The following is a 23,266-nucleotide window of genomic DNA, read 5'->3' on the forward strand; positions in this document are numbered from 1 at the left end:
AGACCTGTGCATCCTGACAGCGCCTCTGCTCGATGACTTCCGGTCGGTGAAGTGCGCAGCAGCTATCATGGTAGTTATGTTGTAACAGTAAGACATGCTGTGCTACCACACCTTCTGACTGTCACTGTCTCGGTGATTGAAAACCATCGACGAGTATTTTCCGTGACTGCAGCAGCTCCACCTTTCTCTTCAACAACGTCGAGCCAAGAAACTTGAGGGTGGAGGGGATTTAATTAAACTCTGCTGTACGTCTCGTCTTCAGCGGTAAGCTCGGACCGTAATTTGAGCATGGGCTTTGTTGTAATTTGAACACAACAAGCAGAAGTTTCTGTGGTACTGTTTAATGTACAACACCTTTAGCTTATTAATGCTCACAGTAACACAAGCTGCTGCTACATGAGCTAAAACACGAAGCCACGGGGTTTCATTCAGACAACTGCACTCCGCCGTGTGTTTCTTCTACTCATCGTTAGCTGTGGAGGAAAGTAAAGCTGATCATTTAATGTGTTAAAACCATATTTGTAGTTTGAGTTCTCGTCGCAGGCCCAACACACTGTGCTCCACATTGTCAATGATAGCTAAGGCTTGATGTCCCCAAAACGCTGGTGAAGATTCTCAGTCATCCAGGACATGGTAAAGGGTAAATTCAGAAAAGTTCAAGACAAAAACAACTGGACTTTATTTGTAACAGATGTTTTGCTTCTCATGTGAGAAGCTTTCTCAATTCAAAGAGCACAGAGTGTGGGGTTCAGGTTATAAAGCTGAGATCAGATACACATATAAATATGCAGATTGACCTATCACACCTCAGGGTCCCCAAAATATGGTTCTGGGCCCCACGGCAGGTCGTGAAATGTCAAGTTTTGGGTCGAGGTGATTTCCAGAAATAATAAATCATATCTGAATGTTTGCTACGGGAGATACAAGTGTATTTATAAGTAGAGAACAGTGTTGTCATTAAGACCTTGTAATGGTAATTAAATTACCATCCATCCATCCATCCATCCATTATCTTTACCCGCTTATTCCATTTTGGGTCACGGGGGTCGCTGGTGCCCATGTCCAGCAATCACTGTGCAAGGGGCGGGGTACACCCTGGACGGGTCGCAAGTCCATCACAGGGCCACATAGAGACAAACGAGACAAACAAACATTCACTCTCTCACTCACACCTAGGGACAATTTAGAGTTACCAATCAGCCTAACATGCATGTTTTTGGTCTGTGGGAGGAAACCGGAGTACCCGGAGAAAACCCACGCATGCACGGAGAGAACATGCAAACTCCACCCAGAAAGGCCCCTGGACCAGGGTTTGAACCAAGGACCTGCTCGCTGAGAGGCAGCAGCTCTACCAGTTGCGCCACCGTGCTGCCCTAATTACATTACCATTAATTACAATTACATTACATTACCAGGTAATTATACCTCCTAATGGTATTTTTTTGTAAACTAAAAATACTTTAGTCTTAAGGCCTCACTACGTTCAAGCCTCCCCAGATTCAGAAATGTAATAGTACTCAATTACAGCAACCTTTACAGCTGGGACAGTACCTTTCACGTCCGCACTACATGTGTTTATAGATGTGCATTAAAGTTGACATTTCTTTAAATCCCCACAATTTATTTTCCTCTAAATTGGTGAGAACCATCCTTTAGACATGTGAGGAACACCACCCTGCATGTTTTAGTAGTTCCCTGCTCCAGCACACCTGATTCAGTGATTCAATTACTTCCTCACGATCCGCTGAAGCCTGTTAATCACCCATTTATTGAAATCAGGTGTTTTGGAGCAGAGACAACTAAAACATGCAGGATGGTGTTCCTCAAGGACCAGGGTTGGGAACCACTGCTTTAGATGAGTAGTGTTGAACAAAAGTAAAAAACGTCTAGTGGTAATGTTGGTGTTTTTGTATTTCATTTGCTCATAAACACCCTGAGCACAGACCTGACGCTGTGTTAAAGTGCATTAAAGTTGAAATATCTTTAAAACCCACAGCTGAGTTTCCTCAAACTTGGTGAGAAACGTGTGGAATCGAAGTAAGAAAATCTACGTCAGATATTGCTTCTTTTACGTTATTCGCCTTTAAACGGGGGTCCGTACACAACGGTGCAAATACATCCCAGCTGTGAAGGTTGTTGTAATCGAGCACTCTGGATTTGGGCGAGAGTCAGGTTTCTGAGTCTGGAGAAGGCTTTACTGCAGTCTTTGCCTCTTTTTTTTGTTTTGTAGGTCAAAAGCTGAGCTGACTTACTGCACTTTTCTCAAATCATTACCTCACTGAGCTGTTGGCCAAAAGGCATTTTGAAAGAAGTTTACAGAATGTCCCGTAACGTTTGTGCTCTCATTTGTGTCTTCAACATTTGCAGCTAACTGTCTTTATGGTTTTCAGCTGAATATGTTAGCGTCTCTGTGTCTTTTGTCCAGTTTGTCAAACATGGCTGCTCAGTGTGTAACCAAAGTGGAGCTCACTGTGTCCTGTGAGAACCTCCTGGACAAGGACATCGGCTCCAAATCAGACCCTCTGTGTGTGCTGGTAATGTGCAGCGCCAACGATCAGTGGTATGAGGTCAGTAGGATGAACGTTCATTTAACAGCAAGGCTTACACAGACTCAGCTGTGTTAAAAGTATTTGTTATATTTTTGGTGGGATTAAGAAGTAAACGATTAGTTTATAAAGTCATATATGTTGCCTACTATTGCGTAGTTCTGGTCAAACTCCACCATGTTGTTATTCACTAAAAAAAGGAAGCAAAAGTAGAAAAGTTGTGTGATCCAGCAGCTTGTGGGACCTTCATTAGCAGCAATAACTCTCTAGTTGTTTTTGGTTTTATTATCAATGTTTGATCTGTTTGTGAAGGAATCTTCGCCCATTCTTTTTTACACTGTTGCTTTTGATTCATTGACCTGAGTCAAACTGTAAGATCACTCCGCCCACGAGGAAGTGTAACCCAGTGCGAGCTAACCTTGGACAAACAAACAAGACAGCTGTAATGGTGGAGGTGGTGAAGCTCACGGTGTTACCAGAGACATTTAGTGAGGCATTTCTGCCTTATCAGCCGACATTAAGGCAAAGAAGACGGAAAAAAGTCAAAGATATTAACAAAGTAGTTACTGCAGTGGATGTTTTCATGCTGCAGAGCAACACATGGCAAGAACTCTCAAAAATTCAGTGAGTGTGTGAACTTTACATTACGTAACCCAATAAACACTTTGTAAAATCAGTTTAGTTTTTAACTCATAACAAAAACTAAACTTATGAAACCAGAAGTTACAACATATATGTACATATAAAACAAAACACAACTAGCATTAACCTTGAATTCAACCATTAAGCATATGACGTAATTATTACAGAAAATGGAGGATTTACCTGCAGTTACCTTCATACTAATGAACATGCGGTACTTCCTGTTAATGTTGTGTTCATCTGATCATGAGGTCTCTCGCTGGCCTTTATCATCTTTTACATTTTTCTAGTCTCAGTTTAGGTTTTAGAAATGGACTAAACTGTATTGAATCCTCTAAACGCTCAGGATAACGGTGATGTGGCTCAGTTGGCGTCATGATAATTTGTAGACCTTTTATTTCTGCTCAGCTCTGAAGGTTCCACCACAGCAGGTCAGTCAGGCTCGGGTTCTAGACTATGACTGGACCATTAGAACCTCTTAATTCTTTTTTATCTGTTCCCTTGTAGATTAGCTGCTGTATTTAAGATCATTGTTCTGTTACAGCATGGCCCAGTTTGGTCCAAGCATCAGCTGTTGGACAGATGCCCTCACATTTGACCAGAATCCTTTGGTCAACAGAGGAGTTTGTGGTCCACTCAGTGACTACAAGGAGCCCAAACCAGTAGTAGATGCTCTGCAGAGAGGTCATTGGAGTCCTGGTGATCCTCTCAGCGGTCCTCACCATTCTCTGCAGGGGTTTGTGGTCCATGGCTGCTGTACCAGACAGTGATGCAGCTGGTTAAGATGCTCTCAACCACACAGATGTAGAGAACAATATTTTTTATACAAGTCTTCCATGTTTGTCCATCAGTTTGTTTTTTTCCCCAGATCCTTTATTTTTTGCTCCCTTCTTGTTGGTGTTGCTGCAGACTGTTCAGACTGGGTCAGAGCAAAAAACAACTAAATTTATAAAAGTTATTTGCACCCTGATGTCATTATGTCCACCTGGACCTCTGGTGTTCTCTGTACCCGGAACACGTTTACCTCTGGGTCAGCAGCATCCACGTCCTCTGTTCTCCAGAGCTCAGAACTTGGTTCTGTTGGTCCAGTCAGAGAGGTTCTGGACCCCCTCCTCTGAGCAGAGTCAGACCTCCTAGTGGGGCTTGGTCTACTTTTCCTCTTCTAAAACAAATCATGACCCCCCCCCCTCTTCATCACCAAAGTCCTTTCTGACTGACTCGGACTGTTTTTCTCCTTCATGATCCTCTCCTCTGTCTGAGGTTCTGACTCGGTGGTTCCATCCTCCTCTGGGTCTGCAGCTCCTCCTCATGTTCAAAAATCATCTCATTGTTTTGACCCAAACACACAAAAACTGACTAAACTAAACTAAATGCACTAAACTACACTATAAAACCCAAACATGCATCACAGATCTCTCAGACCTCATGACTCACTCCTGCTCTCACTGTGACTTTATCACTGAACTCCACTCAACTTCTGCATCTTTTTCTTCAACCTGTAAAATTTTTGGTGCTTGACCAATAACTTGGAGCCTCCATCAGAAAGGAGGGGGTAGGTGGTTTATCTGTTTGGCAGGGGTGAGAGGTGAAAATGGAGGGGGTTGTTCCTGAGACTGCCTGTCTTTGCTGCAGCCTCTCTCTCTAAAGCGCTTCAGATATGACGATGATCTTCAGAAAAAGATGTGGCTTGAATTATTATTAATCATAACTGGTTTTACTTGTCCTATCAACACAATTTAAAAACTGGTGTTTGGTTTGATGATTGCACTTTTAACACAAATTAAAATGGTCTGAGAGGCTGTGTCTCCGACTGAAATCGGTCGTGACTATCACGCGCCTCAGAAAATATATATTGTTTGTCAATGTAGGCAGTGTCAGACACTTACGTAGGCGACAAAATCGCTGCCTGTTATTTAGAATAAAATATATAGGTATTTTATATATTAAATATAGAAAATATATCAAATATAAAAACATAAATATAAAAAATGTGTGTGTGCGCATATGTGTATATATGTACGTACGTATGTGTGTGTAAATCGTCCACCCAATCATTTGAGGACACTACGGTAATAATTTTGGAGACTCTTGAGTGGCTGAAGTTCAGTCTATGGTGGCCAAGACCACCGATGTGAACAGCCCCAGCTCCACCTCTGTGCCTGGTGGTGGATAACGTTGCTCCCTCCACTCACCAGGCTCCGTCACTGCGTTGCCTCAGACGAGAAAAAACAAAACATTTGTCTGTTCTTCTCCACAGTGTCACTCATACCCACTTGAATATCTTGCACCGAAACATTAAGGTTTACTTTATTCCCTGTTCAGTTCCAGTTTAGAAAAACACTCATCTCCAAAACTACGAACATTCACAACTATTCAATTCCCTCAGTGACCGGGGACACTGGAGTACCACTGGTTCTTTCAGATTTGTAAAACATTAGAAAGAGGGTAGATGACTGAATGTCACTGATGCTTCCAGTTTAATGTCAATCATTAACCCCAGAAGTTAGTTTCTGTTTGCTACACCTCTGAATGTGTGTCAGTACATGCCACTCGTTATGTTCACAGAACTACTGTTCCTCACACTTCCATTGTTTCCCCACAGGTGGCTCGTTCAGAGAAAGTCCAGAACTGCCTCTGTCCAAAGTTTGCCAAAAAGTTTGTTGTCGACTATTACTTTGAAATAGTTCAGAAGCTGAAGTTTGGCATTTATGACATTGACAACACGACCGTTGACCTGAGTGATGATGACTTCCTGGGGGAGCTGGAGTGCACCCTGGGACAGGTAAGGTTTGCCTCGCTTCTGGAACTACACAATGTGATTTTTACTAAAATACAACAAATAAAAAAATAAAACTACCGTACTTTCCGGTCAATAAGCTGCTACTTTTTTCACAGGCTTTGAACCCCACAGCTTATACAATGCTACGGCTAATTTATGGAAGCTTTTATTTGATTATTTTTTGACGGGCTAACGAGCTTCATGCCACTGAAAACATTTAGCTTTGTCACACCCAGGTGCTCACATAGCTGCCCAGTACAGGTCTCTCTTAAGATACGGGTCCTCGTGACTTTATTTTACTGTTTAACACACAGACAGAGTGGAGGAGGGGGGGAATCCTCCGCGGAGCGCATGCTCATTGGTTCAACTGTGACCTGACTGGTAATTTCATTGGTCAGATGTTTTTTATTTTTACCTTTTATTCATTCAGGTAGTCTCATCAATACACATCTCTCTTGGGGGGTGGGTCCTCGTGACTCAGTGAGATTACCTCATTGGTTCATTGTGGTTGACTGCTGGTCATATGGCCTCAGGGAGGAATTATGGGTAAAATTTATGTTCATTGTTAATAATTTCAGTTAGCGGTTTAGCATTGTTGTTTTAGTGATTAGTCTGTTCTTGTTAGTCGAGTTCATGTGTTCATTATGTGTTAGTTTGTGTTAGGACATTCAGTAGAGTAACCATGGGTGAGGGAGGTGTCATGAAGACCTGTGAGGTTCTCTCTGTCCGTGTGTTGAACAGTAAGATAAAGTCTGTGCTGCCACTCATGTTACAACGTGAACGCCCACAGCTTATATATGTACAAATATATATATTAGTTAGTGGTGTGTGATGCTGTGAAATCTGTTATCGATTGAAACCAACTAAATACAGATCCAGTATCACCGATACAATACTTTAAATAATTATAATGAATTTTGATGACATTTAAGTGTTTTGTGATTCTTCCTTCAGATAATTTCTTAAAACCCAGGATAGAATTAGGCAAAGTTCATAAGTAAATAAAAAATACTTTATTAAAATAAGTTTTTTTTTCTGAAAAAATAGAACAGTAACAAAACAATTTTCCTCATATCTTGTGATGGCTGGATTTTTTTTCTTTAAACAAATTGCACAAAATGATCCCTCAAGAACAAATTAAAACATTGTGTTCAGAAACTATGATGATTAAATAAAAATTATCCCTTCATTGCGCTCCTTTTCTGGATTTTTCTCTCTCAAATAAACAGTACACGGTTATCACACTGCAACAAATGTTATAAAACAGTAAAATGTATTTAGGATGTAACGGAATAAAACAAAATTTCTCCCCTTGAGTGAATTTCTTTTCTGGGTTTGAAAAAATAACTACAAATCAAAAATAATGTGTGAAAATACAATAAATAAAGTGTAAATAACAAAACAAGCTCCAAAGCCTTGAGCTCAAAGAAATATTCCCAGCAGCCTCTCTGGGGGTCCTGCTGCTGCTCTGTGCTGAGACGGGAGCGGCAGTCGCCTCGCATCTTTGAAGAAACCACAGCCGTGCATACAGGAGAGAAACTCAAGCTAAAGCATCGATCTCATTACACTGGTACTGATCAATATCAATACCCATGTTGGTATTGATATCGACATTTGGATCGATCCGCCCACGACTAATATAAATATTTTTTATTTGGTGTGCGTGGCTTATATTCGGGTGCGCTCTATAGACCGGCGTTTACAGTACTCGCTTGGTGACATGAAGGCTGCTGTGTTCTGCAGGCTGAGCCTAGTCATTCGTCCTCTTTTGACTCAGTTACTTCATCAAAATGCTGAATGTTTTTTATTCTACCTTTAGGTTGTATCCAGTAAGAAGCTGACCAGGCCTCTGGTCTTAAAGAACAAGACGCCAGCAGGAAAGGGGACGATCACAGTGAGTGACACAGGAGGCAACAGAGAAATGTTGCCTGTTGTTGCATTGCTGTGTTTGGTCTTTGATTAGTTTTTTTGTTTGTTGTAGATCAGTGCTGAAGAAATTAAAGATAACAGGGTGGCAAATTTTGAGGTGGAGGCGAGGAAGCTGGATAACAAGGTAGGAATAATTCTCTTTGTCTTCCGTACTGGTAACGTTAAGGTCTTAAAGCCGTTTAGTTTTGTTTCTTTCTGTTCTTTGTTTTCATACGCAGGATTTCTTTGGGAAGTCCGACCCTTACCTGGAGCTCTACAAGCAGACAGAGACTGGATGGCAGCTGGCTCACAGGACGGAGGTAAACACTCGGGCTGTGGGCCAAGCTGACAGCAGGCCTTCACGAACATCTGGACAATCTGCTTCTGATCAGTTGTAATGCTCCTTGTCTTTAGGTGGTGAAGAATAACTTGAATCCAACATGGAAGCCTTTTCGGATCCCGCTTCAGTCTCTCTGTGGAGGAGACCTGGACAAACCAATAAAAGTATGTTTCAAACCGTCTGTTTGACTGAAGTTGCACTTTATAGTTTCTTGAACTTTTTTTTTTTTAACAATGAAAGTATGAAGTATTTCTTTCTAGCCATGTCGTGAGTAGCGTAGCGTGATGATGTACATTTCTTTAACCTCTGAAGCGAACATGTCAGGAAGGAAGCAGTTTACCAGCGAACAGGACAAGTGAGTTTCTGAGTTTCACAGTGTGTTGTCTCCTCTTGTTTTCCCATCACCTACTGGCTTAATGGGAACACCTGAAGGCATTTTATCTCCATATTTTTTACATCCAAACAAACTTTGCGACAGAACATTTGTCTGACTAAACATCGTGAGATTGTTTTACTGTCTAGTTTCATCTAGATTGTTAAATGGCTTCAGAAAGGGACAACAGTATAGTTTCTGTCTGTCCGTGAGCTTTCTGTTGTTTGACCCATAACTTCTCATCCGCTCAAGAAAATTGTGCTTCATCTTTAGACTGAGTGCCACAGGCACTTTTCATCACCCCAGATCTAAGATCAAGGTCACAAATCAAGGACAAAGTTAAACCAGCTCTTTGTTTGTCCCATCCATAACTTTTGATCTGCTCAAGATAATTTAATTTAGTTTATTTATTTATTTATATAGAGCCAAATCACCACAGAAGTTGTCTCAGGGCACTGTACAAAAACATTCACATGCATAAAAAAAGTCACTTAGATAAAGAACTTTACCAAGGACGCAGCAGACTCATTAAATCTTCACTTCGTCGCAGTCTCCCAACAAAACTCAAGTAAAACTTTAACAAAACTTCATACGAGTTTGTACCACCACAATGAACAGTGAGGTGCTGAGATGGTGTAGACGAGATGGTTGGGACCAGAAAGTCACAGGTTCAACTCCCCGCCATGCCCACATGTCATGGTGTTCCTGAGCAAGCCACCTAATCCCTAATCCTGGGTTGCTTGCATACCTGCCCACTGCTCCACCTGGGTGTATCTCACGTGTGATGGATTAAATGCAGAGAACTGATTTCATCCTTGTATAGAAACACACAGTGATGACAACACATAACTCTGCTCACCTGTCAAGGTCAAATGTTATACAAGGTCTTTGCTTGTCTGGGTCATTGCTATAGATTTCTGTATTGCTGTATAATAGTTTGTTGACAGGTACAATGTGCCGTGTGCAGCACTCGTTTTCTCAGTGATTTACTCTCAGTACCCCATAATGACAGTATGAAAACATATTTTTTAAAATGTAGATTTATTTAAAACCTTAAATATCACATATACTTAAGTATTCAGATCTTTTGCAACAACACTTAAAACTTAATAAAGGTCAATGGAACTGCCTTCAGAGCTCAGACAGGATTGATTCAAGGTGTAGATCTGAAGAAGGTTAAAAATATTCTGCTGCACTGAAGGTTCTCAAGAACATCCAGGCGTCCATATTTCTCAAATGAACTCGCACTGTGAGGAGCAGTACTCTGCGCTGATGAAACCAAGACTGAACAGTTTGGTCTGAGCTTTAAAGGCATGTCTGTATCATACATCACCTGTTCAACAACATCCATTCCCTACAGTGAAGCATGGTGGTGGGATCATCATGCTGTGGGGCTGTTTTCAGCAGCAGAGGCTGGGAGACTGGTCGGGGTCAAAGAGAAGCTGAATGGAGCAAAGTATCCTCAATAAAAACCTGATCCAGAGACCTCAGACTGGACCGTAGGCTCACCTGCCAGCATGACAATGACCCAGAGGGGCAGCTGTGGCTGAGTGGTTAGAGCAGTCGTCCTCCAATGGGAGAGTTAGGGGTTTGATTCCACCAGCAGTCACATATTGATGAGCCCCTGTGCAAGACACTGAACGTGTCATTGCCTCTGATGTGTGTCCCATCAGTGTATGAATGTGATAAAGCTCAGATTAGTCTCTGTAGATTCAGATTATCTTTGTAGAGATGTAGTAGAGTGATGTATGAATGTGTGTGTTGGAGGTCAACGAGGGCAGAGGTTGCGTTGTAAAGAGCTTTGAATATCTTTATTAGATAGAAAGACTATATAAGATCAGTCCATTTACCAAAACACAAAAGTTGTTTTGGGACTCCTCTGTCAAAGTCCTAAAATGGACCAGCCATTAACTAAGCTCCAGTTTGATTGTAAGAAAATTGGCTGATGCCTGGACTTGAGCCCTGTTGAACTCCTCTGGAGACCTGAAAATGGTTCCACCATCAGTCCCTGTCCAGATGTCAGAGAGGGAGAGAAATGGCAATAAATATTAGAAAATCCCTCCATCCAGTTGTGCAAACTCAAAATGACTCGAGGCTGTAAATACAGCCCACTCAGTACAGAGTAGTAAGGGACACTAAATTTAAAAAATATAAGTTTGATTGTTTTCACGTTGTCGCTGTGGGTCACTGAGTGTACATCAATGAGGAAATTAATTGATTGAATCAATCAATACTTTCTGTATCATGCATGTTACTTTCATCTGTTGTGGTCATCTTTACTGACACGGTTCACTCAAACAACATTTTTCCTCAAACCTCAAATGGAGCAAATTATTGTTGAATTATTTAGTTTTAGTGTGGCTTTTAAACAAACCCCTCACGTTTACAGTTTTTTAGACTCGATACAAATGGTTCTCAGTATTTGATGTTTGAGTGATCCGTAGAGTTGTTGACTTTCTTTGTAAACGAATACGTTTCGAACTCTGGTTCGGCCTCAGTCTGATTTTGTGACCTGTTGTCAGGTTGAGTGTTACGACTATGACGATGATGGCTCACACGATCTGATCGGATCCTTCGAGACCACGATGAAGCGTCTTCAGGAAGCATCACGGACGTCTCCGGTAAGAGTACAGTACAACATTCTGCGTGTTATTGTAATCTGACGGGCGAGGCAGAAGTTTGTCCAGTCTGAAACACAACATATACTGTATTATCATGTTGTAATGTCCTCAGCTCATTATTTTAACATTATAAACTGTTTTTTGTTGCATGAACGTATGACGACTAGCTGAATAAAAGATATACAACACGTCTGTGTGTCTGAGCTTTGATGAAAGCGCCCTGGCTGTTTTGCAGGCAGAGTTTGAATGCATCAATGGCAAAAAGAAGCAAAAGAAGAAAGGCTACAAGAACTCTGGCGTTGTGAGCGTGAAACTCTGCCAGGTTTGTTTCGTCCACGTACGAAGCAGCAGCGTGAATGAGACATTAGATGTTTGACGCTCTTCTATAAAAGATGTTTGTTCTTGTAGGTCGTGAAGGAGTACAGCTTCCTGGATTATATCATGGGTGGTTGTCAGATCAACTTCACCGTAAGTTTAGATTTTTTATTTTTTTTAATTAATCCTGGGTGATATAAACACTGACATTATTTCCACCTGTCTGCCAACAGGTGGCTATAGACTTCACGGGCTCCAATGGAGACCCCAGGTCTCCTCAGTCTCTGCATTACATCAGCCCTCAGGGTGTTAACGAGTACCTCACCGCTATCTGGTCTGTGGGCAACGTCATCCAGGACTATGACAGGTAGGGTCAGGATCGACATGATGAAAACTGTTTATATAACATTATAAAATATAAATAAATACCACACACAGTGCTCCTCCTGACCCAGGAGACCAGGGTTCTGGAGAGGAGGGTCCGTCTGATAGTTGAACCTCAGATTCAGGAGGAGCAGTGCGGTTTTCGTCCTGTTCGTGGAACACTGGACCAGCTCTACACCATCAGCAGTGTCCTGGAGGGTGCGTGGGAGTTTGTCCAACCAGTCTACATGTGCTTTGTGGACTTGGAGAAGGTGTTCAACCACGTCCCTCGGGGAACCCTGTGGGGAGGACTCCGGGAGTATGGGGTATCAGGCCCTTTGATACGGGCTGTTAGGTCCCTGTACGACCGGTGTCAGAGCCTGGTCCGCATTGCTGGCAGTAAGTCGGCTCGTTCTTGGTGAGAGTTGGACTCCGCCACGGTTGCCCTTTGTCACCGATTCTGTTCATAACTTTTATGGACAGAATTTCTAGGCGCAGCCATGGTGTTGAGGGGATCCGTTTTGGTGGCCTTAGGATCACGTCTCTGCTTTTGCAGATTATGTGGTCCTATTGGCTTCATCAGGTCGTGACCTACAGCTTTCGCTGGAGCAGTTTGCAGCTGAGTGTGACGCGGCCCGGATGAAGATCAGTTCCTTCAAATCCAATGCCATGGTCTTGAGCCGGCAAAGGGTAGAGTGCCCTCTCCGGGTCGGGGAGGAGGTCCTGCCCCAAGTGGAGGAGTTTAAATATCTCGGGGTCTTGTTCACAAATGAGGGGAAAAATGGAGCGTGAGATCGATAGACGGATAGGTGCAGCGTCTGCAGTGAAGTGGACGCTGTACCGGCAAAGTGGTATAATGTCATGCTGGGCGCTTGCATTCAATCTATCTTCAATGCATCCTTTATTCTCCGCCCTCTGCCTCGGTGTCCATCACTCAGTAGTTTTTGTGGGTGGTCTTGCCTCATGTAGTCACAGAAAAAAGAATCCTGTCCTTTGGGATCAACGTGTAATCCCCTTCAGCATTGATTCAAAATTCAATACCGAGACTGTTTTATTTATTACCTTATAGGAGATGACTGTGCAAAAACAGATCTTGTTTTAGAATTAGAATACACTTTCAAAAAACCTGACTCACAATTACCCATCGAATGAGGCAAAAACTAGAACAAAATTCAAGAGATCAGCTCTCTGTCTGGTTTGATGACAGTTTTCTGGACCTTAATGTCACTAAAACCAAGGAGCTTTGTCTGGGAGGTAGATGGAGAACAACCAGCACCAGACGTGTATTCAGGCCTTCTGTTATAAAAGGGCTGAAAGTAGAGCAGGTGACTGAATTTAAATATATCAGAACAATAACTGTTAACAAGTTGGCCTTTCAGCTCAACACTGACTGTATTTACAAAAAAGCCAGACAGCGTCTCCACCTTCTCTATAATCTATAATCAGCTTTAATGCTGAAAAAATACATTTCAGTTGGTGTACAGGTCAGTGGTTGAAAGTGTAGTTTCCTTTGATATTGTCTCATGGTATGGGAACCTCCTAGACAGAGACAGGAACAAGTTGTTCCTGGTGGTCAGACTGGGTAGTAAAATCACTGGTCTTCAACAGTCTACAGACCTGTACAATCAGGTTGTGGGAAAAAAACTCAATCCAGGTTTACAATGGCCCAACTCATCCACTGCAACCATTATTCAGGTTGGTACCATCTGACAGAAGACTGCTGGTTCCTCTGGTAAAGAAAAATGGGTACAAAAAGTCATTTGTTCCTTCTGCTGTGAATGTTCTTAACAGGGTCCTATTTAAACATAGCCTCACATGAAACTAACCATTTCACATGAAGGACCCCACTCACCCAGCACACACACTTTTTGCCCCACTCCCCTCAGGCAGGAGGTTGAGGAGCATTAAGTGCAGAACCACTAGACTGAGGAACAGCTTCTACCCTGAGGCTGTTAGACTCATGAATCTCTAACCAGAATTATCACTGTAATGCCACTTTGATTGTTGATGTGTGCTGCTGACTATCCATGCTGCTGATCTCATGCTGCTGATTTATTTCATGCTACTGTGTTCATTTGTCCTCACCTGCTCACACAGACTCATGTTCCTGCTGCTGTTCGGTGTATTGTTTTTGTACTACTAGTGTTTAGTGTATTCTTAGTTTAGTTTATTTCTTAGTTCGTATCTTAGATCTTATTACTGTTTTTCTGTACAATTGAAACTTTTGTTGGATGTAACTGGGACCCTGTGTACACAATTTTGTTCCACCACATGTACCACATGTGGTGCGAATGACTGTAAAGAACTTTGACCTTGACATGGCAAACTGTTGTCTGTTGACATGTTTTTAATGTGTTGTGTATTTTAGAATTGGTTTTATTGGGTTAGCTAAGTTTTTAAAAAAGTTTTATGGCATTTTTAACTTGTGTTGTTTTGTATGCATGAGCCAGATGTCAAAGATAAATCTCCGTCTCATGAAATGTTATGGACAATAAAGTTACTGTATTATTGACTGACTGATTGATTGATTGATAGATATCTACTGCAGAGTGCCAAAACTGTTTGTTATATGTCCTTATATGAACTTTTAGATTAAGTCTGATCACGACTTTAACAAACTACAAGCTGTGCCTGGAACTAAAGGAAGAAACTGTTTTTCTTGTTTGTTTTGAATCTCTGCAGTGATAAGATGTTTCCTGCATTTGGCTTTGGCGCTCAGATTCCACCGACGTGGCAGGTAAAGCACGTGGTGAAATATGAGTCATTGAGTGTTTAAACTGCTTATCTGGGATCAGACTAACACGTTCTGGTGTGTTGACACTTGAACTGACAACTGAAGATATTTGGTTACAGGTTTCCCACAAGTTCCCTCTCAACTTCAACCCATCAAATCCATTTTGTACAGGTGTGTAAGTTTTTATTGACGCAGAAGCAAGAATGGCTGATAAGCTGCAGTTTCGCTAATATTAATATAATTTTGGTTTCTGCCGTGTGTCTGTGTAGGCATTGAGGGGGTGGTGGAGGCCTACAGGGCATGTTTACCTCAGGTCAAACTATACGGTCCTACAAACTTCTCACCGATCATCGACCACGTAGCCTGTTTTGCGAATCAAGCCCTCCAGCAGACCACCGCATCCGTGAGTATTTATTTCTCTGAAGTCCTAAAGAAAATCTGAGGTGATATTTCCAACAGAATTTTTTGTCCCTCGTTGCAAAGTGAAGAGGGACTAATGGTAACACCCTCCGTCCATCCCTGCATGTTGTGAGCATGGTCACGAGAACAATAAGCGAGGTATCTACAGCAGTTGACACAATGAAGCACCTAGAACAGGAGTGGGCAAAGTGATCAAAGGGCCACACAGTGAATTGGAAAATATTTTTTCTTAAAGACTGATAAAATGGAAGTCTATTTTTTAGGATTTTTCTCGTAGCATATCGTAATTCTCAGACTACAGAACACACCTGTGTCTAAGCTACACATATTAAATATAAGATAAATCATACTTTTGCACATAAATGAGACGTCCCGGTTATTAAGCCGCAGGCATCCATCGTTCATTATCTGAATGTGTGTCCAGCTCTAGCAGTGTGCTGCAGCTTTCTTGTTGTAGTACAAGAATCAGCCACTTGACGGCGTTCACAGACTAGAGCTTGTTTTCAACACACGCTCAGACTGAATGATGATCGCGAGTCTTCATGAAGCTTCGCTCATGGTTACAACCATTATACCTTCAAAACGAACACAATAACTAAGTATAATCACTGGACAGAACAGTGCCAAACACCTACGTACCAAAATTATTAAAAAATTATGTACCGGCAAATATTACCCAGAAGTCTTATCAAGGTCATGTAACCGGAAGTCAAGTAGTACCGGTAAAATGTGGTAAATATTCATTAAATTAGTACCATTGATTTTTATTGTGAAACAGTATTAGTATCAGTTGCTGTTTTTAAATTTACTTTCTAAATTATCTTAAATGTATTTGACGGGATTTCTCCTCATTGCTAATATGAGCAAGAGAGGGAGTAAGGGGGAACAGAATCATCCACCTCTCACCGCTCAGTTTCATGCGTGGGATGAGCTTAAATGAGATTCTGGTATGTAAACACTTATTTACCATACACATTTTTAAAACCTAAAACGCTCCTATGATGAGAAAAATAAATGGACTCGATGTTCCCTTGCCCGGACGTGGGTCACCGGGGCCCCACTCTGGAACCAGGCCTGGAGGTGGGGCACGCTGGCGAGCACCTGGTGGTCGGGCTTTTACCCATGGAACTCGGCCAGGCACAACCCGAAGAGGAGACGTGGGTCCCTCTTCTCATGGGCTCACCATCTGTAGGAGGGGCCAAAGGGGTCGGGTGCAATGTGGGATGGGTGGTGACCGAGGGCAGGGACCTTGGCGGTCTGATCCTCAGCTACAGAAGCTGGCTATTGGGATGTGGAATTTCACCTCTGGTGGGGAAGGAACCTAAGCTGGTATGTGAGGTTGAGAGGTTCCGGCTAGAAATAATGGGAGTCACCTCTACGCATGGCTCTGGCTCTGGAACCAGTTTCCTTGAAAGTGGTTGGACACTCTTCCACTCTGGAGTTGCCCCTGGTGAGAGGCGCCGAGCAGGAGTGGGCATACTTGTTGCCCCCCATCTTGGTGCCTGTATGTTGGGGTTCACCCTGGTGAATGAGAGGGTAGCCTCCCTCCGCCTACGTGTGGGGGGATTGGTTCTGACTGTCGTTTATGCTTATGCACCAAACGGCAGTTCAGATTATCCACCCTTTTTGGAGTCCTTGGAGGGCGTGCTGGACAGTGCACTTCCTGGGGACTCCCTTGTTCTGCTGGGGGACTTCAATGCTCACGTGGGCAATGACTGTGAGATCTGGAGGAGTGTGGTTGGGAGGAACGGCCCCCCTGATCTTAACCTGAGTGCTGTTCTGTTGTTGAACTTCTGTGCTCGTCATGGATTGTCCATAACAAACACCATGTTCAAGCATAAGGATGTCCATATGTGCTCTTGGCACCAGGACACCCTAGGCCGCAGTTCGATGATGGACTTTGTTGTCGTCTCATCTGATCTATGGCTGCATGTCTTGGACACTCGGGTGAAGAGAGGGGCAGAGCTGTCCACTGACCACTACCTGGTGGTGAGTTGGCTCTGATGGTGGGGGAGGATGCCGGTCAGACCTGGAAGGCCCAAACGTATTGCGAGTGTTTGCTGGGAACATCTGGCAGAGTCTCCTGTGAGATGGAGCTTTAACTCCCACCTCTGAGAGAACTTTAAACATGTCCCGGGGGAGGTAGGGGACATTGAGTCCGAGTGGGCCATGTTCCATGCCTCTATTGTCGAGACAGCTTACCGGAGCTGCAGCCACAAGGTTGTCAGTGCCAGTCACGGCGGCAATCCTCGAACCCAGTGGTGGACACCGGCGGTGAGGGATGCTGTCAGACTGAAGGAGTCCTATTGGGCCTTTGTGGCCTGTGGGACCCTGGAAGCAGCTGATGGGTACCGGCAGTCCAAACGACATGCGGCTCGGGTGGTCGCTGAGGCAAAAACTCGGGCATGGGAGGAGTTCAGAGAGGTCATAGAGAATGACTTCTTGCACGGCTTCGAGGCGATTCTGGTCCACCATCCAGCATCTCGGGGTGGGGGGTGGGGGGGGGAGCGGTACACTACCAACACTGTTTATAGTGGGGGTGGTGTGCTACTGACCTAAACTTGTCATGGGTCGGTGGGCAGAATACTTCGAAGACTTCCTCAATCCCACCAGCACATCTTCCACTGAGGAAGCGGAGCCTGGGGACTTTGGGTCGGGCCCTCCAATCTCTGGTGCTGAGGTCACCAAGGTGGTTAAAAAGCTCCTCGGTGGCAGGGCCCCAGGGGTGGATGAGATTCGCCCAGAGTTCCTTAAGACTCTGGATGTTGTAGGGTTGTGTTGGCTTACACAACTCTGCAATATTGCATGGACATAGGGGGAAGTTCCCCTGGATTGGCAGACCGGGGTAGTGGTCCCCCTATTCCAAAAGGTGGACCGTAGAGCGTGTTCCAACTACAGGGGGATCACACTCTTAAGCCTCCCTGATAATGTCTATTTGGGGGTTCGGGAGAGGAGGGTCCATTGGATAGTCGAACCTCAGATTCAGGAGGAACAGTGCGGTTTTTGTCCTGGAACACCGGACCAGCTCTACACTCTCAGCAGGGTCCTGGAGGGTGTGTGGGAGTTTGCCCAACAGTCTACATGTGCTTTGTGGACTGGGAGAAGGCGTTCAACCGTGTCCCTCAGGGAACCCTGTGGGGGGTACTCTGGGAGTATGGGGTACCTGTCATCAGGTCATGATCTACAACTTTCGCTGGAGCGGTTCGCAGCAGAGTGTGACGCAGCCGGGATGTGGATCAGTTCCTCCAAATCTGAGGTCATCGTCTTGAGCCGGAAAAGGGTAGAGTGCCCTCTCCGAGTCGGGGAGGAGGTCCTACCCCACGTGGAGGAGTTCAAGTATCTTGGGGTCTTGTTCACGAATGAGGGAAAAATGGAGCGAGAGATTAATAGGCGGATAGGTGCAGCATCTGTGGTGAAGCGGGCACTATACAGATCTGTCATGGTGAAGAGAGAGCTGAGTCAAAAGGCGAAACTGTCAATTTACCCATCAATCTACGTTCCTACCTTCATCTATGGTCATGAGCTTTGGGTTGTGACCTAAAGTACGAGATCTCGGATACAAGTGGCCGAAATGAGTTTTCTCTGCAGGGTGTCTGGGCTCTCCCTTAGAGATAAGGTGAGAAGCTTGGTCATCCGGGAGGGACTCGAGTAGAGCCGCTGCTTCTCCACATCGAGAGGAGTCAGTTGAGGTGGCTCGGGCATCTAGTTAGGATGCCTCCTGGACGCCTCCTTGGTGATGTGTTCCAGACACGTCCCACCGGGAGGAGACCCAGAGGAAGACCCAGGACACGCTGGAGGGACTATGTTTCTCAGCTGGCCTGGGAACACCTTGGGATTCCCCCGGAGCAGCTGGCCCAAGTGGCTGGGGAGAGGGAAGTCTGGGCCTCCCTACTTAGGATGTTACCCCCGCGACCCGACCCCGGATAAGCGGAAGAAAATGGATGGATTTAAAAAAAAAAAAGTTTATTTAAATATCTACCAGTCTTGACTGACTGCTTTAAAAATAAATCTATTTCTTCTCCGCCTTCTTCTCCTCCTGCTCACATGAGGGGGAGGAAATGGGAAGAACCCTCCTGTTGCTGGGTTTAATGTATTCCGATGTGAGCTTAAAATGAGATCCTGGTATTTAAACACGTATGTACTGTACACAGAAAGAATTTTAAAACTTTTATTTAAAATATGTACAGACTTGACTGCTTAGATTACTTCCGCTCAGCAGAGCCCACGTCATGACCCAGGAGAGGGGGGGGACAGCTTTAACATGACAAAAAAATAAATAAAAAAGGACAGATTGTTGACCAGAGTCACTCGTCGCTCTGTTCTTTGTCCTCCTGTGCGCTGAAACCATGAAACTCCTCTTCTTCAGTGTCAGAATTGAAGAGGCTCAAAAAGACGTTATGACACACCGGTTCCCTCTCGCTGTCGACATCACTCTCCTTCGTGCTGTCTGCATCATCCTGCAGCACTCCAGCCTTTTGAAATCGATGATGATAGTGGATTTTTTCACACTGCCCCACGCTGTCAGGACCCACTGGCAAACGTGAGCAAAAGTTGCTTTGCGCATGCGGCTAGTATTAGTAAACGATTTCTCTCCGCTCGTCATCCAAGCCTCCCACTCGGTTCAATGACAGACTTCTGGTCACATGATGACAGACTGGGTGGATCTATGGTAGGATATCTGAAACCGTGAGTGACAGGCTCTGGATCTGGTCTGATTACCTGAGGGCGGTCACTTTGTTTAACAAAAGCCTGCCCCCGTTAGGGGCGGGGTGCTGGGGGCAACGAGCGCCCAGCACTGCCAAAGGAAAATGTTAGTCGGTGACGGGAAGCTACCGAGAGATGGCAGGAAGTCTTTCAAAATAAAATGTAAAAATATAAATTTTGAAAATTATGAAAAAAAACTATAAATAAGATGCTCCTGCATATAAACTGTGGGGTACAAAGTGTGAGTAAAAAGTAGCGTCTTGTACAACGACAGTTATGGTAGTTAGCATGTTTGATAAAATAAGTCTCTTGGATACTTTTGGATTATAAGACAAACTCTGTAAACTGGCTCTTGTGACAATGTGTTAGCTTTAAAAAGTTAGGTTTTCCTTTTGGAGCCTTTAAGATTCAGTCTAATTCTGGAACCACAACACCAACAAAATAAAAGTTTTAGCCTATCTTAACCTAAAGGCTTTTGATACATTTGTCCAAGATGTTTAATTTAGACTTCCTTACGTTTCACTGATAAAATGCAGGTTTTCATTAACCTATTTAAAAGTTGTTTTCTTTTCAGTTAAGGATAATGGGGGCCAGATAGATTGTCCAATGGCCATATGTTGCCCATGTCTGATCTAGAAGGAATGTTCCAGTTAGGACATAATTTGATGCACACAAGGACCAACAATGAATAAAGTAATGAAGTCCACGTGGCACAGATGTTTGCATCGGGTTTAGAGATCTCCCCTGACCGTTCCCACTCTAGCATGTTTGCTGTTGGTGTGGGAGTCTATTCTAGGGTCATGTTGGACTCTGAGCTGATGTGCCAGATGTCCATTCAGATCAGTTATTGTCCCTGCAGGAGCTGTCCCTCTCTGTTCTGCACCACGTCAGCTCTTTGTGCAGCAGGATGCCACACCTCCATCTTTGATCTGATCCTGTAATCATTAAATCCATGAACTGTCAACACATGCACTTTTACGTCCTTCACTCTGTTGGTTGTTTTGTCAGAGTTTAGGTAAATGGTGAAACCATGTTGAGAACATGTTTAAGGACACCTGGTTTTATTTGCCACCAGAACTCAGTCTTGGACCAGCAGTCCCAGCAGAGGAGCAGATCATTTGGAAAGCATCACATGAGACGTTTCCACTAAACTCACAGGTTTTTGTTCTGCATCGTTCTTTTTTGCAGCAATACTTTGTCCTGCTCATCATCACTGACGGAGTGATCACAGACATGGATCAGACACGCAGCGCCATCGTTAACGCCTCCCGGCTGCCCATGTCCATCATCATCGTCGGGGTGGGAGGGGCAGACTTCAGCGCCATGGAGTTCTTGGACGGAGACAACGGCCGCCTGCGCGCTCTGACGGGCGAGACCGCCGTGAGGGACATCGTCCAGTTTGTGCCGTTCAGGCAGTTTCAGAACGTGAGTCCCACCACAAACATCTCTCTGTTGTTCAGGGCAGATCGTTTTCTCTCCAGCAGCTGTAAAACCTGCTCGCCTTCCAACCTTCTTTAATTAACTGCTTTCAAAATGATCTAAACGTGCCGCAGAGCAAACTCTCCACCTTCTTTCATTTTAATATCTAAAACCTCAACGTAGTTCCTGTCTGTCGTTTCTTTCCAGGCGCCCGTCCAGGCTCTGGCCCAAAGTGTATTGGCCGAGTTGCCTCAGCAAGTAACCTCGTTCTTCAGTTCATTCAAACTGAAGCCACCCCGCGAGCCCAGCCCTCCTTAGGGGTACCCCCAAATACCAAACGTAATTAAACCCGCCATTTCTTGCTTTGCATGCACAAACATCAGACTTGGTGTTACCACGCGTCTGTTCTGATGTTCTGATGGTCCCACAGCTCTGACGCTGTTTCCTCTCCTAACGGTAAAATTAGTCTCAACATGAATTTTCTAGTTTAATCTCAGGAAGTCCCAGTTCTCTCTAAAATCAAAGAAACAGGACAACAGATTCTCAGCCGAGCAACAAACAGAACCTCAGTTCCTCCTTGATTTACAGACATCTCATTGAGCTCAGTACCAGACAGAGAATGAAGAGGTGAATGTAAAGGTGCTGCTGGACCAGACCCTTAAAAAAGTTACAGGAAGTTGTTCCACTGTGGAGTGATCAGGAGGCTCATGGTCCGTGTCACTGTTCCATATTCACCAACAACAGTGGAGGGTGTTGTAGTTGGAGCTGCATGTTGAGGGCGTTTAACATTTAAAGCAGTTTGAAAGAGCGCTTGATTTAGAAGAATTAATTAATAAAATCACCACTCTTCTTTCAATAGTTTCATTTTGTTTGAATAAATGAACCACTAACATGCCATGAAACATCATTTTAATCCAATAATCTGACCTCCTCGCAGTAAAATGATAAAAAAGAAATAGGGCTGCTGTAGTCGGTCACAGTTTTTTTTATTTAGTTCAAGTAGAAATACAAACACTGCTCCATCAGTACACCTGTGGCTGATGATGATGCCAAAAAGTCAGAATTTTAAAAAAGTAATCAAAAAGTAAAGCCTACGTCAGTAACTACTACAGTAAAAGTCAGATATTACATGAGCTTCAAAGCTATACTGCAGAGATCCTGCAGGGGGCACTCGTGTTGCTTCAGCGTCCACGTTGTGTTTCTATGTTCCGCGGAGTGGACCTTCAGTCTGATGGAGGAGCTCAAAGATGCTCTTCACAGTTAAGACTTCAGATGAAAGATGTTTTTCTTTTCATATGAGCCGAAGCTTCTGCAGGGCTGTCCACCTCTGATCCAGTTCTTCAGAACATCGTGGCACCGAGTCTGAACAAGAACTGGCCAGATCATGACCAGAAATGATTTCTGCTCTAACGTTTCAACGCTTTAGTTGTTCTTCAAACATCTTGTTCTGTTTTTCGTTCATGCCATGGCAGTGTGGAAATAAAAACATACTTCTGCTTTTATTCCTTTAAGTTTGAAGCGGCACGCTTTGCAGCTTTTTTTTTTTTTTTTTGCTTGGCTCTTCCCTTCATTTTCCACTCTACCATGATGATACAATTCATCTGTGATTTCTACTTTTCATTTACCGTAATTTCTGGACTATCGAGTGCACCTGACAATAAGCTGCTCACACTAAATTTACAAAGAAAAATTTTTTTTTTGTTCATATACTTGTCTATAAGCCGCAGGTGTCCATGTTGTAACATGAGATATTTACACCAAATGATTTTTTAAAACTTATAATTAAATACGTACTGGTAACATACATAATTATGTACAGTAAACGTTTTTCTGCCTGTAAAATGGCTGTTTAAAAATATAATAAAGTCACTGATCGCTATCCATCTTCCTCCTGCTTTGCTGTCAGGATCCAATGGCAGTGGAGCAAAAGTTGCTCTGCGCATGCAGGGGAGTCCCCCCCCTCACATGTTCCGTGCATGCAGGGGAGTCCCCCCTCACATGCTCCGCGCATGCAGGGGAGTCCTCCCTCACATGTTACGCGCATGCAGGGGAGTACCCCCTCAAATGCTCCACGCATGCAGGGGGAGTCCTCTCTCACATGT

General features: G+C 43.9%; 1 protein-coding gene across 2 annotated transcripts in view; it reads left to right on the forward strand.

The window, feature by feature from the left end:
- Positions 1-211: 211 nt before the first annotated feature.
- LOC119426301 (copine-3) overlaps positions 212-23,266 on the forward strand; it is a 24,169-nt gene continuing 1,114 nt past the window's right edge. The window contains exons 1-16 of one of the 2 annotated variants that reach the window (XM_037693858.1): positions 212-264; positions 2,426-2,567; positions 5,791-5,970; positions 7,787-7,861; positions 7,949-8,020; positions 8,115-8,195; positions 8,290-8,379; positions 11,111-11,209; positions 11,445-11,531; positions 11,618-11,677; positions 11,758-11,891; positions 14,570-14,624; positions 14,741-14,792; positions 14,891-15,024; positions 20,934-21,170; positions 21,372-21,503. In XM_037693858.1, the coding sequence (XP_037549786.1) occupies positions 2,436-2,567; positions 5,791-5,970; positions 7,787-7,861; positions 7,949-8,020; positions 8,115-8,195; positions 8,290-8,379; positions 11,111-11,209; positions 11,445-11,531; positions 11,618-11,677; positions 11,758-11,891; positions 14,570-14,624; positions 14,741-14,792; positions 14,891-15,024; positions 20,934-21,170; positions 21,372-21,482 (1,599 nt within the window). In that variant the 5' untranslated portion in view covers positions 212-264; positions 2,426-2,435 and the 3' untranslated portion in view covers positions 21,483-21,503. The remainder of the gene's footprint in view (positions 265-2,425; positions 2,568-5,790; positions 5,971-7,786; positions 7,862-7,948; positions 8,021-8,114; positions 8,196-8,289; positions 8,380-11,110; positions 11,210-11,444; positions 11,532-11,617; positions 11,678-11,757; positions 11,892-14,569; positions 14,625-14,740; positions 14,793-14,890; positions 15,025-20,933; positions 21,171-21,371; positions 21,504-23,266) is intronic. The other variant, XM_037693857.1, reaches the window with a different exon arrangement.

The sequence above is a fragment of the Nematolebias whitei genome, chromosome 20 (genome assembly GCF_014905685.2).
Source record: "Nematolebias whitei isolate Nwh7 chromosome 20, NemWhi1, whole genome shotgun sequence".
Lineage (NCBI taxonomy): Eukaryota > Metazoa > Chordata > Actinopteri > Cyprinodontiformes > Rivulidae > Nematolebias > Nematolebias whitei.